This window comes from Uloborus diversus, chromosome 1, assembly GCF_026930045.1.
Source record: "Uloborus diversus isolate 005 chromosome 1, Udiv.v.3.1, whole genome shotgun sequence".
NCBI classification, from domain to species: Eukaryota; Metazoa; Arthropoda; class Arachnida; order Araneae; family Uloboridae; genus Uloborus; species Uloborus diversus.
The window spans coordinates 101730259-101746280 of record NC_072731.1 but is presented as its reverse complement, the minus strand read 5'-3'; the positions used below and the strand labels follow the sequence as shown (position 1 = coordinate 101746280).

The following is a 16022-nucleotide window of genomic DNA, read 5'->3' as shown; positions in this document are numbered from 1 at the left end:
AAAAATGTTTAAAAATATCTGCTTGGATTATTTTCGAAAAAATAATACAATTTAAACAAAGTCAGTATTTATTTCCTGACTTCAAGTTGTTAGAAACATTTGGGAGGAAATCTTTAGTTACACATACTTTGCACGAAAAGATCAAAATTCATGTGAAAAAATTACTTTAATCACAAACATTAGTTGTAATTTTTTGTAATAAAATTTGAGTCACTGTAATTTGAAAAATGCTGAATGAGCAGTTGATTTAAAATGCGGTAATATTTTAGCTCGGCAAAATTACTAAAAAGCAAGTATTTCATGACTTAAAACTACTTCTCCTAAACTTCACCGTTCTTTTCATAGGAAAAAATTTAACATGCTGTTTCAGTGAGTGCCTTAAATGTATATTTTTTTGGAGATGTTTTTCTTTGCACCTGAAGAAAAAGACTTTTTCTGTACTTACCGGCATAAGAGTTTATGATGTGCAAAAATTAAAAATACACATAAACCTCAAAGTTTTTAAAACAAAAGTGTCTGAAATCATATTTTGAACTAAAAAGACGATATACAGCGGGTGGCTAAACTATTAAGGACACTGCTCAAATTCTCGTATTTTCAAGTTTAGGCTCACTTTTTGAAGAAATGAACCACGAACTACAACTTTTTTAAATTTTACATTGCTAATGGTATTATTATTATTGTTTTTGAAAAGTGGTAACTCTACCAGTCTGCTTCATTTTTTTTAACAAAAGTGAGGTTATTCCTGTTTCAGTTACCATTGCGAAATAAGAGCTATTTGTGTGAGGTCATATTAAGTATTCTGGGAATATTTCAATGAAAGTTTTGGTGTCTGCTATTGTCAACACGCAAGCTTCGCTTATTAATAAAGTTTCTTTTAATGTAGTTTGTGATTAAAGTTTAATATTAAATTCATATTATAACGCAATATTGTCAAAACAGATATTTTAAGAATGAGCAAGGCTTCGAACATGTTCCCTAGAAAATGTCGGGAAATAAAAGAATTGCTACTCCCTTGCACACACACCTAGAGAGTTATTGCAAGTATAACAGTTGTGTTTAGGTCAAAAGTTGGACATATCCATATTAAAATTGTCCAAAACATGTTTCTGGAAGCGAACTGCTTAGAGAAATGGAGCATAAAATATTTTACCAATGCTCGTACCGGCCACAGAACCAGTGAGCAATTGGTTGAAGAGGAATTAACGGGTTGTCGGCCCGTCAAAAAAAACACTCAACACCGAATCTAAGAAAAAACGTCTATAGCGGGCAAAACACTCCCCCCCCCCCAGAAAAAACCTGTTGAGGACTGAAATCGTGTGTGTACTATCTGCAAGTAGTGCTATTAAAAAAAAAAATTTTTATTAACTTCATTAGTTTGAGGTTTTATAGGTATGATTCTTCGATGACTCCATTTTCGGCATTTTTCGACGACAAAAGTTTCTTTTATCTGGGCTCCTCCAGGCGGCATCAAAAGTCACTTGGGGTAACTATTCCATCAAGACTGTTTTGTATAGAAGGTTTACTATTCGAAAAAACACATATCCTTGATTCTACGGTCTGCAAGTACTACTGTACAAGAATTAGTGATGCTTTTTCTGCCACATTTGCCTATGGGACCTGCTTTCAGTGACTTTTTCAATTTTAACTTTTGATATATGCAACTATTACTGAATTAGAAACACCTGTTAAATGTGCAATAACTCTCTAGAAGTGTAAGGATGAGAGCACTAATGCTTTTATTTCTCCACATTTTCTGGTACCCGTCTCTGAAGTCTTGCACATTCTTTAAAAAAAGTTTTGACAATATCAAACTATAATATGAATAAAATATTGAAATTTAATCACAAACTGTAGCAACATTAAAATGCACCGCCAGCTCAGTCATTTCCAGCCGAGGACTGCAGTTTCGTGCTTATTAGCACTCATCAGCCCGGCATAGGAAAGTGACTGAGGTGGAGATGGAAAACCTCTTAAGGAAGTCAAGAGTGCCTAACAAACTGGTAGCTAATATAGAATTAGCGCAGACCAGACGAGTGACCGAAGCAATGGTTCGGTTCAACTCATAGATTGAAGGCAAGGCATGGTATATTCAGTAAATTACCGCCCAATAGCCAGGGCTAAAGCAGAAATACATGAAATACACCGCCAGCTCAGTCATTTCCAGCCGAGGACTGCAGTTTCGTGCTCATTAGAACTCATCAGCACGGCGTAGGAAAGTGACTGAGCTGGAGATGGAAACTGGCGGTGTATTTCATGTATTTCTGGTTTAGCCCTGGCTATTGGGCGGTAATTTACTGAATATACCATGCCTTGCCTTCAATCTATGAGTTGAACCGAACCATTGCTTCGGTCACTCGTCTGGTCTGCGCTAATTCTATATTAGCTACCAGTTTGTTAGGCACTCTTGGCTTCCTTAAGAGGTTTGCCATCTCCAACTCAGTCACTTTCCTATGCCGGGCTGATGAGTGCTAATAAGCACGAAACTGCAGTCCTCGGCTGGAAATGACTGAGCTGGCGGTGTATTTCATGTATTTCTGCTTTAGCCCTGGCTATTGGGCGGTAATTTACTGAATGTAGCAACATTGCTTTTTTAATAAGTATTACTTACGTATTAACTATAGCAGGCATTAAAACTTTCTGAGAAAATTTTCTAGAATACTTAATATAACCTCACGACAACAGCTGTTTTCTCACATTAGAGACTAAAACAGGAATAACCTCACGTATTTGAAAAATGACAGACATTGGTAGTGGACAGACCCAAAAAGCAATAATAATGATACCAGAAGCCCATTAGAATATTTTTTTATAAAAATGTGGTTCGGGGTTTTTTTTTCTTCAAAACACGAGTCTGCACTAGAAAATACGAGAATTTGAGTAGTGTCCCTAATATTTTGGCCACCCACTATAATATTCAAGTACGCAGGTACTTATTAAAAATAAAATGATGCTAACTATTTATGAAGGTATGAATAAATGTTTGCTAAATAAGTTCTATCACAAGAAATTTCTGACCTTCCATCATCATTCTGTTAACCAAGAAGTATCTTTTCAAAAAAAAAAAAAAAAAAAACTGGCAAAATTTAAGCTTGCTAGTGTGTTGAAAAGTGCAATGTTGGCTAAGCCTACACTGCTTAATCATTTTCATACTTACGGTAAGCGTGAAAATGGATGAAAGTTAAAAATTCGTATCTAAGAAAAGTATGAAATTCAGACGAAAGTCTGAAGATTCTCATCTCTGTACTTAATTGCCTAAAGAAAGAAAAGGTATTGACATTGAAATTTCTTTGGATGAAACCAGATAATACTAAAAAATATAATGCCAACATCTCTGAATTAATACTGGCTTAATTGAATTTAACTTAGAGGAAACACATTGGTATCCATGTATCAAATATAGTCTAGTCAATGAACGGTTTAAAAAAAAAAAAAGTAGTTTTGCAAATTGGCACACACGTACAGGAATGGCTCTTAATGAACATATTAAAAGTTCCCGGTGGTAGGGGAGGAGCTCGCAGCGCCACCTAGATTTTTTTGGCGTCTTTTTTTTCAGTTTTCCTCTTATATCTCAAAAACACTGCTCACTTGAGAACAAAATTGTTGCATGAGCAATTAAAGAGCGTAAAATTATTTATAAAAAGCTTTTTTATAGTTTGTATTGTAGCTATAATAGTTTCCGAGATATTGAATTTCAAAGTTTGAGTTTTTGAAAAAAATGACCATTTTTTCGTTCTTTTTTATTTTTGGAGCCTCCTCAGTTCTTGATTTGATGTGAATATTTTCTCCTTTCAGTCTGAAGCGGTGATGGTCATTATGGTGATTTAATTTCTTGAAGCTGGAAAGCAGGTGAGGGTACATTAAGACCCGGTGATAGGGAAGGATTTCGCACGACCATCTTGAAATTAAAATGCGTGCTTTGAATTTTTGTCTTATATCTCAAAAACTATTTACTTGCAATCAAAGTTGTTATTTGATGGATTTAAGAACGTAAAAATATCTTCAAGATGCTTTTTTTATTTTTATTGTATCTATAATAGTTGATGAGAAATTAAATTTCAAAGTTAGTGAATTTTCGGAAAACTGACCATTTTTTCGCTTTTTTTAATTTTTGGAGCTCCTCGAGGATTTGTTTGATGTGATTCTTTCCTTTTTTCGGTCTGAAATAGTGCAGGTTATTACTGACCGAATACAGCAGAGACGCAGAGGATTTTATTTCTTGAAATTAGAAGGCAGGTGAGGGAGGAAGGAGGCGAGTAATACAGAAAGACAAAAATATGTGAGATGTTCTTTTCATTCTTTTTTTCTCCTTCCACCATTGTCCAGCAAACGAAGATCCAAAATGAGGGTAAAAAATAAATGTTTGCTTAGAAAAATTGGTGCACATGTACAAAAAGGTCTCCTAACGAACATACTAAAAGTCCCCGTTAGTAGAGGGGTTCTGAGGGGAGCTCGTGCCACTATCTTGGAATTCCGTTTTTTCGGTTTATCTTGAACTCCGTTTTTTTTAGCTTTCGTCTTATATCTCACAATCTTTTTTCTTGAGAGTAAAATCATCAGTTGTTAAATTAAAGAGCACAAAATTACCTTTTAAAATGTATTTTTGTTTTTGTTAAATCTGTAATGGGGGCAGAGACAATGTGTTTCCGAATTCGTGAGATTTTGAAAACTGTCTACTTTTTCCATTTTCGGGAATGTGCGAAAGACATAATAATCTATCGTTTTTAAATAAATGCACTCTGGTATGTCTTTAACGTCGACTAAGACCCAAAAAGACCTCTACGCATGTAAGAAATAAACGTGTACTCTTATGTGGTAAGGATAAATGATAAAATTGATGATAAAAAATTCAAACGTACAAAAACGGCATCTTCTTCCTCAGATTGCTAAGGCGGTGTTTTTTGGAAAAGAACGAAAAAATGGTCAGTTTTTTCAAAAATTCAAACTTTGAAATTCAATATCTCGAAAACTATTATAGCTACAATAAAAATTAAAAACAGCTTTTTAAAGATAATTTTACGCTTTCTAATTTCGCAAACAACAATTTTGTTCTCAAACGGACAGTGTTTTTGAGATATAAGAGGAAACCTGAAAAACGACTCCTAAAATTCTAGGTGACGCTGGGAGCTCCTTCCCTACCACCGGGGACTTTTAGCATGTTCATTAGGAGCCCTTCCTGTACGTGTGTGCCAATTTGCAAAACTACATGTTTCTTTTTTAACCGTTCATTGACTAGACTATGACCTGTTGCATAAAAATAGACAAAATAAATTTAAGAACAATAAAAAAGTTTCATCGTTCAATGTTTCAAAAAAAAGAAAAAAAAAAGAAGAAAGTTTAATTTTAAATAATCAAATACTAATGCAGCAGTATCATAAAATTAGTTTATATTCCTAAGATCGTACTCGGAAGACATCTTTCTACGTACAGCAGTGTAACTCGGAAGTTTCATATAATGTGTTATCAAGATTCCTATCATAATGATCCAGGATCGGCCTTTTACTACGACTGAAATCGAAGAAAATAATATATTTACAAGGAAAAAACCGTTAAGTTTCCTCCTTATAACGTTCTTCTGGGAATGACATAGCCTGGAATACTGCACAAAGGCTGCGGAAATTCCAACTGCGACCCTCATATGCTGTCAAAAACTAATTATTCATGTAATGCTGATGCACACACACACACACACATTCCAAACATTTCCACTAGAGAAGACATCCTAAAATTCTAACCGCATTTCGATGAACAGTGACGTCATTTTTCACGTAGGATCCCAGAAGGGTTTCATCAAACCATCAAAAAGGGCTGATACAGCTGTTCAAAATGTCTATCTGGGAGTAAGAGGATATCGCTACATAATGTTTCGATCATGAGGTTACTTCGTTGCAATTGGTTCTTCTATAGTTGGAGTAAATATAACCTGGTATCGCTGTGAAGACTACGTAGATCCTAATCACAGCATTAAAATGCTGCCAGGTTAGGTTTTCCTCAACTATACTAGCTTGATAGATATATTGTTTGACCATAGATCTTATACAAGTAGGGAAATTTGAGCGTTTCATTCCGAAATCAGCAAAGGTCTCCGAACGTTATTTGTGAAAGAATTATTATCCAATTGTCATGTTACACAATCCCAGTGCATGGGGAAGAATGTCCATACTGAAAAGCCCGTATATCTTTGAGCATATTGATAAGCTTGGCAATCTGAAATGAACATATGAAGGTTCCTTTTTTCATGGTAATATATTGTCAATATGATCTGACTTTATGAATTTCTGGTAAAATAGGCAGTCATCAATTTTGATAAATTTTTTGACAAACAATTGTTAACTTTCGCAGGCTGCTTTTAGTAACTAAATTAACTACACTACACATCCACATTTCCATGCACGACTTTCGCCTTAATCTACCCTCGCTCCCTAAAATCCTTGAAGTACACAATGTGAGGCGAAGTATTACATCATATTTATCTTTATGCAACAATTTGGAATTTAGCATTTTGTAATAAACGAATCAGTTTTTGTCGACTTTTAACTCATTGTAACAGGCGTTTTGATTTTGGTGCTGAGCATAACCTTGCAAAGGTTGCACTTACCTGCCACTGTTAGACCTCGATAGGGACCTTCTCTTGGTAGCGCCTCTACCGGACAGCAAATTAGTTAGGAGGGAAGGACTGCGAGCGCAGATGTAGGCGTGGAACGACGACACCGTGAACACCCCCAGCTCATTCAGCGTGGACTTAGTCGCCTTTGAGACGTGCGTTAACAGGCTCTGTTCCGGAAAAAAAAATATTTAACTAATTAATTAAATAGTTAATGAAATAAATAAATAAAATTCTAAGATTGTTTTAACATACTACACTGTTATAACCAGGGGTTCCAGACGAGTAAATATATACCCCCTAAGGTGAAAGCATATTGCCCAAGGGCGCCATGCTGGCCAGGAAAGAGCAGGAGTGCCAAAACAGCAGGCAATCGCAAAATGAATCGTTACGCATGCGGTTTGACTTCGACATTCATTCAACCGCTTCAACATGGTGAATAATTTGCTCGATGTTACGTTCACATTGAATTAAGTAAAATATTGGATTAAAACTCAACTTTCCTAATATTAATTTTAAAAATAACAAGTATAGCTTTTGATCACTTTGCACCTTTCAGGGCTTTCAAACATAGTTACAAGTGTTGATAAAAGTATGTTCACTGCTTTTTATTGTTCAACCGTTACTGTAGTGCTATTTTCATCATTCAAAACGCTACTAAAAATATCTATCATTTTCTTGAGTACTCGATAAGCAACATTTAATCCCCAAAATAATAAGAGCAGTAAGATTATCAATAATCAACAAGTGAGAACCTGAATAAAAATGATTCTTGTGCTTCGTAGCTTATAACAGAACAGCAAGCGGAAAAAAATGAACTGAAAAATAAATCTCTCTCCGTCTGGCTTTTTTTTTTTTTTTTGATTTTTCATTCAAGTGTTTGAATTATTTCCTGTTAGCGGTTATCTGGTTGGTGTTATTTCGTGAAGCCGATAATATAGCGTTAGAAAATTCTTTTGGTTTTTAAAAGTGTCGAAAAACTTCATGTGCATTTTATTTTGTTACTCTTGGTTGTAATTTTGAACGTTTATGACACGATTTTGTTTTTCCGTAACTGTAACATCCCAGAATATTTTTGACTCTTTCTGTTAATAATCCATAAGTATCTCTACACATCATTTTCGGTACGGATCATGCTGTAGTAAATGTCATCAACATATTAAAATATTTAAGCAATCCAAATGGGGAGTTCTAGAGCAGCGATTCTCGACCGGTACTGGTCCTCGGAAATTTTTTACCAGTCCTCAGAGGACCTCCTTTGCTCAAAATAAATACGTAAAGGAATAAATTAAAATTAAAAAAAAAAAACTAAAGAATAAAAATAATATTTTTTATACATAAATTTTATGATAAATCGCGTAATTTTCTATAATTTCTCTCAAATTATTTTGATCATTAACTCAACTATGATTATTGAAATTATTACTAGTCGTTAAATTTAAATATATTTGTGACAGCTATTTGATACCAAGTAAAGGGGGTAGATATTTATTGTTTTATTTATTTTTAATGTTACTAAAAAAACTCATCAACACGCAGAATTTTTTGGCACGTTTTTAGTGGCCCCAGAGTTATTATTTTTATCGTTATTATTTATTTTATAAATTTTAAAGTAAAGGATAAAAATTTCAATAGTCCGCAATTTTTTTGATTTGCTTTTACCTGTCGTGGGTCAAAAGAGGTTGAGAAACACTGAGTTAGAGCACGATCAGATGAATTAAAGTAATAAACGCTTCTTAACTATATAGAAAACTCTGAAATTGGATCAAAACTATATATATATATATATATATATATATATATATATATATATATATATATATATATATATATATATATATATATATATATATATATATATAAAGAGCAACTGTATTCAAAAACACACACAATACGGTAGAGGGGGGAGGAGGATCTACAGTAGAAATCAGTAAGGGTGCCATTTTTCTCTCGGAAGGTTCTTTCTTGTCACCCCCGCTGCCTATCTTTTAGAAGGTGCCTGTTTTTCATCCAAATGTGCCATTTCGACTCCGTATTAGGTGCCGCTGGTGAACAAGCTTTTTACCCCTGAAAGGTGCAAAACGCAACCTGTAGTTTCAACAGTGTATACGCATTGTAATTATTCATCTTTACTAATAATAAAGCAGAAAGTCTCTCTGTCCGGAGGATGTCTGTAGGATGTCTGTAGGATATCTGTAGGATGTCTGTAGGATATCTGTAGGATGTCTGTGACGCGCATAGCGCCTAAACCGTTCGGCCGATTTTCATGAAATTTGGCACAAATTTAGTATGTAGCATGGGGATGTGCACCTCGAAGCGATTTTTCGAAAATTCGATGTGGTTTTTTTTTAATTCAAATTTTAAGAAAAAAAAAACTATCATAAATTACGAAATTATCATAACGTGGAATCGTACCATGGGCGCAAGCCAATGGGTGAGATACGAAATTATCATAACGTGGAACTGTAACGTCGGTACAAGCCAATTGTCGAGAAAATTCACCATACATTATTTGTAAATATATACAAGCGAACCAAAAGACCTTTAATTTTTCTATTACGGGCGAAGCCGTGCGGGTGCCACTAGTAAAAATTATAAAACTATTATTTATTCGAATTAACTGCATTTTATTAAAGACTAGCAGTACCCGCACGGCTCTGCTCGTGCTATAAAATTAAATAAAAAACTTTTAGAGCTAGTGTAAATTTCCCTTTCCACTCCGAAATAAAAAGAAAGATTCTGTTTCGTTAGTTAAAATGTGCACATATAATTTTGTCTTAAGCTCCAAGCACAGTCCATAAAGTAATTTAAAAAAATCCTGATATAAAGATTACACCTGTCCGTCAAAATTTTCTCTTTAAAAGAAAATAGCATCTAATTTAAATACACTTAGAATCATTTAAAATCGCCGTAGAAAAGCGTTTAAAGTTAAAAAAATATGATGATAACTTTTAACTCTCCAATCCGAAAGATACTGCCAATAAAAGAAGCAAAGAAATAGAAATATCACTAAACTTAGATTCGTCGTCTCAAAATATTTATAAGTAGAACAAAAAGTAATCAATAAAAATAAACACTGTATTTGTACATGCAAAAACATGATAATAATCACGTTACTCGCTATCTACCATTTGCAAGGAGAATAGGTTTTGACAAACGTAAGACATTAGGCAATGTGACCACTATGAGCAATCCTGATTGCTGAATCAGAATCAAATGAAAATCTCCTAACCCAATATTATTTTTTTTGAAAAAAGAATAAGGTTGAAATACTCAGTACTTAAAGAACAGAAATCCCTGCCACTCCTGATAAAACGGTATTTTATTGAAACATCTGTTACGTTACAACGAAGGCAAATTATTGCCGAAGAAAAAAATCTTTTCATCAAAATACTCACTCCAGTTAAATCAGCTGAACCTACACTTGTATTCCTACCAAAAGGAATCAGATTTTATGATAAAGCGTATTTTATGTATGTAAAAACGAATTTTCACTGCGCCTCTATAATTTCAGTGAAGGGCAATTTCACGAAAATGACAATTTTTACGAAAGATTTTTTTTATTAATTTATTTTAATGATTTTGTAAACTATATCACTCATTATGCCTCATTCATTTTGCGTTCGGGCCTTCGTGGCTTTGTGGTAGAAACTTCGCTTCAAATGCCAGTAAAATGGGTTCGATAATCTCGGATGCTCTGAGTGGTGTATTTACTTTCTTTACGCTGAAAGTCTTTCTCATGTTGTCTATGTGTGAATAAATAAAAAAGTCCAAAATCTCGAGGCAATGGCCCTCAATACTTCCATGGTTGTTGACTATGGATACGTAAACAACAACACTAGTGTTATTTAAGTTAAAGGCAACAATTTTTAACTTAATTAAAAATTAGGTCATTATTATAAAAATGAATGGACTTTAAAAGCCACTCCACCGCAGTCACACCGTCAAAACGCATAAACTTAAATTTGTCAACCTAGTGCATGAAAAGTCTTTTAAATTAACAGTTTTTTATTGTTACTTCTCTATTACGAAAGTATTCGTCAGTTAAAAGATTGAATTAATACACAATTTCACAAAAATATCGTTTTGTTCTAAGAAGTCAAAAAACTTGATTCAGAAAAGTGTCATTTCATCACGGAGCAGAAAATAGCACAAACATTGAGGAAAAAGGAATGTAATTTTTTTTTCTGTCTTGTTTTTCATATTTTAACAATGAAGTGCAGAGGAAAAAATAAGAAAAAAGTCGGCTGAAATGAAAATAATTTCACTGTAATCGCTTAAATCTTTAAAAAAAAAAAAAAACTCTTTTCGTTACACATGGAATTGCTCTGAACTAAAAGGCATTATTTTCTCTATTGCAATTAAAATAGCAGGGCAGTGGACATTACCGTACACTGTGGATCGCTGTAAAATAAAATCCCAAGAAAACATAAATGTGAAAATTTTTGAAAAAAAATAGAACCGACTTCAAAATTGCTCTAAGAAGTGAAAAATAATTTTTTTGTTTAAACACCATCGATAATACTTTAAAACATAATTTTTGAAGTTGGAGTAAAATCCGGTGTAACCATGCTTCGTTCATATTTTTTTCAGAAAATCATCCAAAGTTGGGAACGAAACATTTATATCGTTACTCAAATATGCTGTCATCAATGCATTATGTATGTGGTAGTAAAGAAACTAGGCCTGGTTAAATTTATAGTTTTAGTTGAGTTATGGCTGTGATGTTGAAATGATCTTATCTATCGTTTTTGCGCCAACTTCAAAAATTATGTTTTAAAGTATTATCGATGGTGTTTAAAGAATGAAATTATTTTTCACTTCTTAGAGCAATTTTGAAGTCGGTTCTATTTTTTTTTTTCAAAAATTTTATTTCATTCTTTTTAGTGTAAATGTAGATATTTCAGTAAAAGTAAAAAGTTACTATCGCGAAACTTTACCTTATTTTTTTCATAAAAATGCTCCATACTAAAAAAAAAAAAAAACTATAAGCACGTCTTAAACTTTAAGCGACTGCACTAAAAAATTATCTTTGTTCCTCTCTGGAATTCATTTGTGTAATAATTTAATTGTAACCATTTAAATATCCCTAACTAATTTCCATTTCGCAGCATACCAGTTGTTTGTGATGCAATCCTGTACAGTTGAGGCAAACGTACCCTGGTAGTATTGTGAAGGCTAAGCAGATCCTGATCACTGCATCACCTCGCTTCCAGGTTAGCTTTACCACCACTATGGAGCAATGACACTGAAGAAACTTGATGCTTGCTTCAGAGAAGCCTTTATTCAAAATTATCTTTACAATTTCTATTAATATTACTGTTGTATGGCACCAAACTTTTATAACAATGGGTTTCATATCATTTTAATCATTTAATAATGAAATTGCATAAAATTTACTGTTTTTTGCCAGTAACTTTTTTCTAAAGAACAAATATGCCCAAACAAAGTAATGGGACCTAAGTTGAGCCATCCCCTATCCATTTAAAAATAATCATCAAAATCGGTTCTCTAGGTGAGACGCTGTGAGTGGACAAAAAAAAAAAAAAAACATTATGTATGAACTGATAACCGCCTCCTTTTTGAAGTCGGTTAAAAAGGAGCCAAGTTCGATCAAAATAAGACCCTGGGTAGATGGTGTCACCGATAAAATAGTTCAGATCGAAACGGGTACCAAGTTCCATAGCTGTTCCTCATAGAAGTTAGATTGTCTAATCTTTTTCAATTCATTCAGAAAACATTTTTTTTTCTTTTATTCCGGATTTTAAACTTGAGGGAAGTTTTGGTCGTCAATAAAGAATTTCCAAAACATTTGATTATTCCAATTATACAGTAACTTGCCAAGTTTCCGGTATCAAAGAAATTAAAAAATTGTTTTCAAAATAAATTGAAGAACACGGGGCAGTCCAATTTCCATGAGAAACTGCTATGTAACTTATCCGTCGAGATCTGAATCTTGTCGGTGACACCGTCTACCCAGAACCTCATTTCGATCGAACTTGTTTACTTTTTACATTGATATTTTGCTTGGATATCATTAAGTTTTGAAAGCTAAATCATAGAAATGTTCCTCTTTAGAATTAAATGTAAAAGCGCGTACAAATACAACTTCTATCCCCCCTGCTTTTACGATGCACTGTTTTCTTTTCATTAGTAATTTAGAAAATATTTCGATAACTGGGGGTTTGGCGCTATCGTCAATTATGGGCTATAATCGTTTGCTTTTGTCACTATCAGCAAGGCTATGGCTGAAGTATATTAGCTTTAGGTCTTTGGCGTCCACAAATTTGGCGACAATTGAGAAAATTGCTGACACTCCTAGTTCTCAAAATCTTCTCGCAACTTCTACATTGTTCCGGGGGAATTATCATTACGTTGATCGTAAAATATGCAGAATTGGTGAAAACATTTCCCCATTGCTTATAATTCCGTGGTGCCAAGTTTTTGGACCTTTAAGAAATTAAAATTAAACGAAGCTAAAAGACGTAACCATGGCAATGCGAAACAAAACATCAGTAATTTTAATGGAGATGAGATTTATTCGAACTTGATTTTTAACGGCTTGTAACTTTTTTTCCTTTGGAGGTGGAAGATTATTTTTTCGACCGTAGGTCGAGATATTTCTAGAGTAAAAAAATGTCGCTTTTTCCAATGTTGTCAAAAAGAAAACTGTGGGAAAACTGTGTATGTGTCACTTTTTATTGATAGAAAGTAGTGCCTGAATTTCAGCTAAACTTAAAAGAGTTACAGCTAAAAACGCAAATTACTCCCGTCATAATGAAGTTAGAGCATTGAAACAAATTGCTTAGAACGTGGAAAATTCTACCCTTTTCAACGATATATAATATTAATATGTGCAAGTAATTTTTTACCCCTTTAACAGCCAATAATAGGCAATTTACATGAAATTTGGGCCTAAATTGGAATAGAACTAGCTGATGTGTGCATCACATGACTTCTTTTTACTCCAATTGAATGTCATTTCTTCATTACTGGCATCTTTAATGTGATGCAATAGTTTACTCTCTAAATATCACCAACAATGGCCAAATTGAAATTAGATTTTGAAAAATTCGCCAATTTTCTCGCCGAATTATCGACCAAAAGATTGGCGATATATCGCCAAGTGTCTGCCAAATTATAACACCGTTTGAGTTTACATCGAAATTAACAATGATTTCCCACCAAAAAGGGATAAAAAACCCTTTTAGAAACACCCGAATGCAACCAAAAGGGGAGGTGCACAACTAGACCCCCACTAGGAGTCTACGTACCAAATTTCAACTTTCTAGGACATACGTTCTTGAGCTATGCGACATACATACGCACATCCGCACAAGCGCATTTACGAACACAAGCACATCCGCACATACTCACATCCGCACATACTCACATCTGCACATACTCACATCCGCACATACTCACATCCGCACATACTCACATCCGCACATACGCACATAAGTACATATGCACATACGTACATACAAACGTCACGAGAAAACTCGTTGTAATTAACTCGGGAATCGTCAAAATGGATATTTCGCTTGACTATGCGTTCTTAGGCACTTATCCACGTGTGGTCGAGTCGAAAAAAAAAAAAAAAAACTCAACATTCATTCGGGGGTGAGTAAAATGGAAATTAAGGTCGATTTTTGAGTGAAATTTTTTTTGCGAATACATTACTTCCTTTTTTATAAAAGAAAGTAAAAAGAACTATTTATCGGATTTTTTTCGAATTATAGCTTATGTCACTCATTAAGAAGGCACCTTTCATTCATTGAAAGAATTTTTCAAATAGTTGCAATGGTTCCGGAGATTACCTCGAACATATAAACATACAAAAATTCGTCGTCTCTCAATATAATATTAGTATAAATTAGGAAAAACAAGAAGACTTAATTTAAACTATCTTTGAAAGTTTCTTACTGTTAAAGTAAAATTACATTTTTACTATTAAAAAAAATGGTTTACCAGGAGTTGTGAGCTTTGGTAAAGATTTGAACCATTTTTGTTGCTTTTTTCTAACTCCGTTTATCCTACTTACGTTAAACAGAATTTACATACTGCAAGTTCCATTTTAAAATTCTTAATAATAATTACAGTAATAATAGTAATAATAATAATAACAAAACTTCAAAAAAAAAAAAAAAAAAAAAAAGATTTACCTTGGGATTGGGCAACTCTCCACTTTGCAAGGAGGACATATAGCACCGTAATCGGAACTGTTCGCAATGCAACCGTTCCATATTTTCTTCCCAGTTGCTTATCTGATTGGCCAGTTGAAGTTTGCTCTCGGCATCAGCTACCACAGTCAGCTGCAGTTCAGCCATGTGCTTCATTTTGGCATCCTGATGCAGAAAATAAAATCATCAGTCTTTAAGACAAACATATTAATTTATAAAACACAAGTGTTTCAATCTTTAGTAATTCCAGTTGCTAAACAGGATCTATATTACCTATCAAATTAAATCTTTAAATTAAAAAAAAGTTAAGTAATTTTGATGTACTATTTGTGCTTAGAAACTTACTTAGTTTTACAATAAAGTATCATATATTTTCAAGAAGAGACCACGATGGTTTTTAAACGTTCAGTGAAAAAATTTGATAGTACACGCACAAAAAAAAAAAAAAAAATAATTTTAATTTTTGGCATTTTGAATTCAAATTATGTTTTTCGCAATCACGAGCGTGTGTGTTTGTGTAGGCGCATGTGTGTGGGTGCGTAAGTGTATGTATGCATGTGTGTGAGTGAGTGTTGCGTACGCGCGTGTGCGTGTAGGTGTTCGTGTGTGTGTGTAGGCGTTCGTGTGTGTGTGTGTATGTAGGCGTTCATGTGTGTGTGTAGGCGTTCGTGTGTGTGTGTGCAGGCGTTCGCGCGTGTGTGTGTAGGCGTTCGTGTGTGTGTGTGTGTTTAGGCGTTCGTGTGTGTGTGCAGGCGTTCGTGTGTGTGTGTATATAGGCATGTGTTTGTGTCTGTGTGCAGGCATGTGTGTGTAGGACATGGACGCCACCGCCCAGCAAAAGTGGATTCCGGTGGACAGTGCTCAGGACCAGCCGCGCCGCCGCCGGTGGACGGTGGTGCTGCGGGCCTGGTCCAAGCTGAAAAAGGAACCGGAACATCAAGGACGGTCAAGTGAGAACAATAAGCAATCGTGATTGCTCAAAAAAAAAAGGTAAAAAAAAAATCAATTATTTGACTACAAGCATTGGTGCTTGATTTTACAATATAGTGGTCCTTCCTTGGATGTCATTACTAGGAAATCGGCAGTACCGATTAATCGGCCATAACTGGCCATTTAGCCGGTTATTCATAAGCGACTGAACAAGTATTTTTCATAATAATTTTCTTTAAAGCATAACTTCAACAGGAAACTAGGAGGAATACATTTCTTAACAATAAATGAATAATATAGTATGA

General features: G+C 34.2%; 1 protein-coding gene across 1 annotated transcript in view; it reads right to left on the bottom strand.

Annotated features, from left to right (window-relative positions):
• LOC129216874 (protein still life, isoform SIF type 1-like) overlaps positions 1 to 16022 on the bottom strand; it is a 184434-nt gene that overhangs the window by 82350 nt on the left and 86062 nt on the right. The window contains exons 12-13 of the mRNA XM_054851126.1: positions 14770 to 14952; positions 6599 to 6774 (exon numbers count right to left, since the gene is read on the bottom strand). Coding sequence (XP_054707101.1) covers positions 6599 to 6774; positions 14770 to 14952 — 359 coding nt within the window. The remainder of the gene's footprint in view (positions 1 to 6598; positions 6775 to 14769; positions 14953 to 16022) is intronic.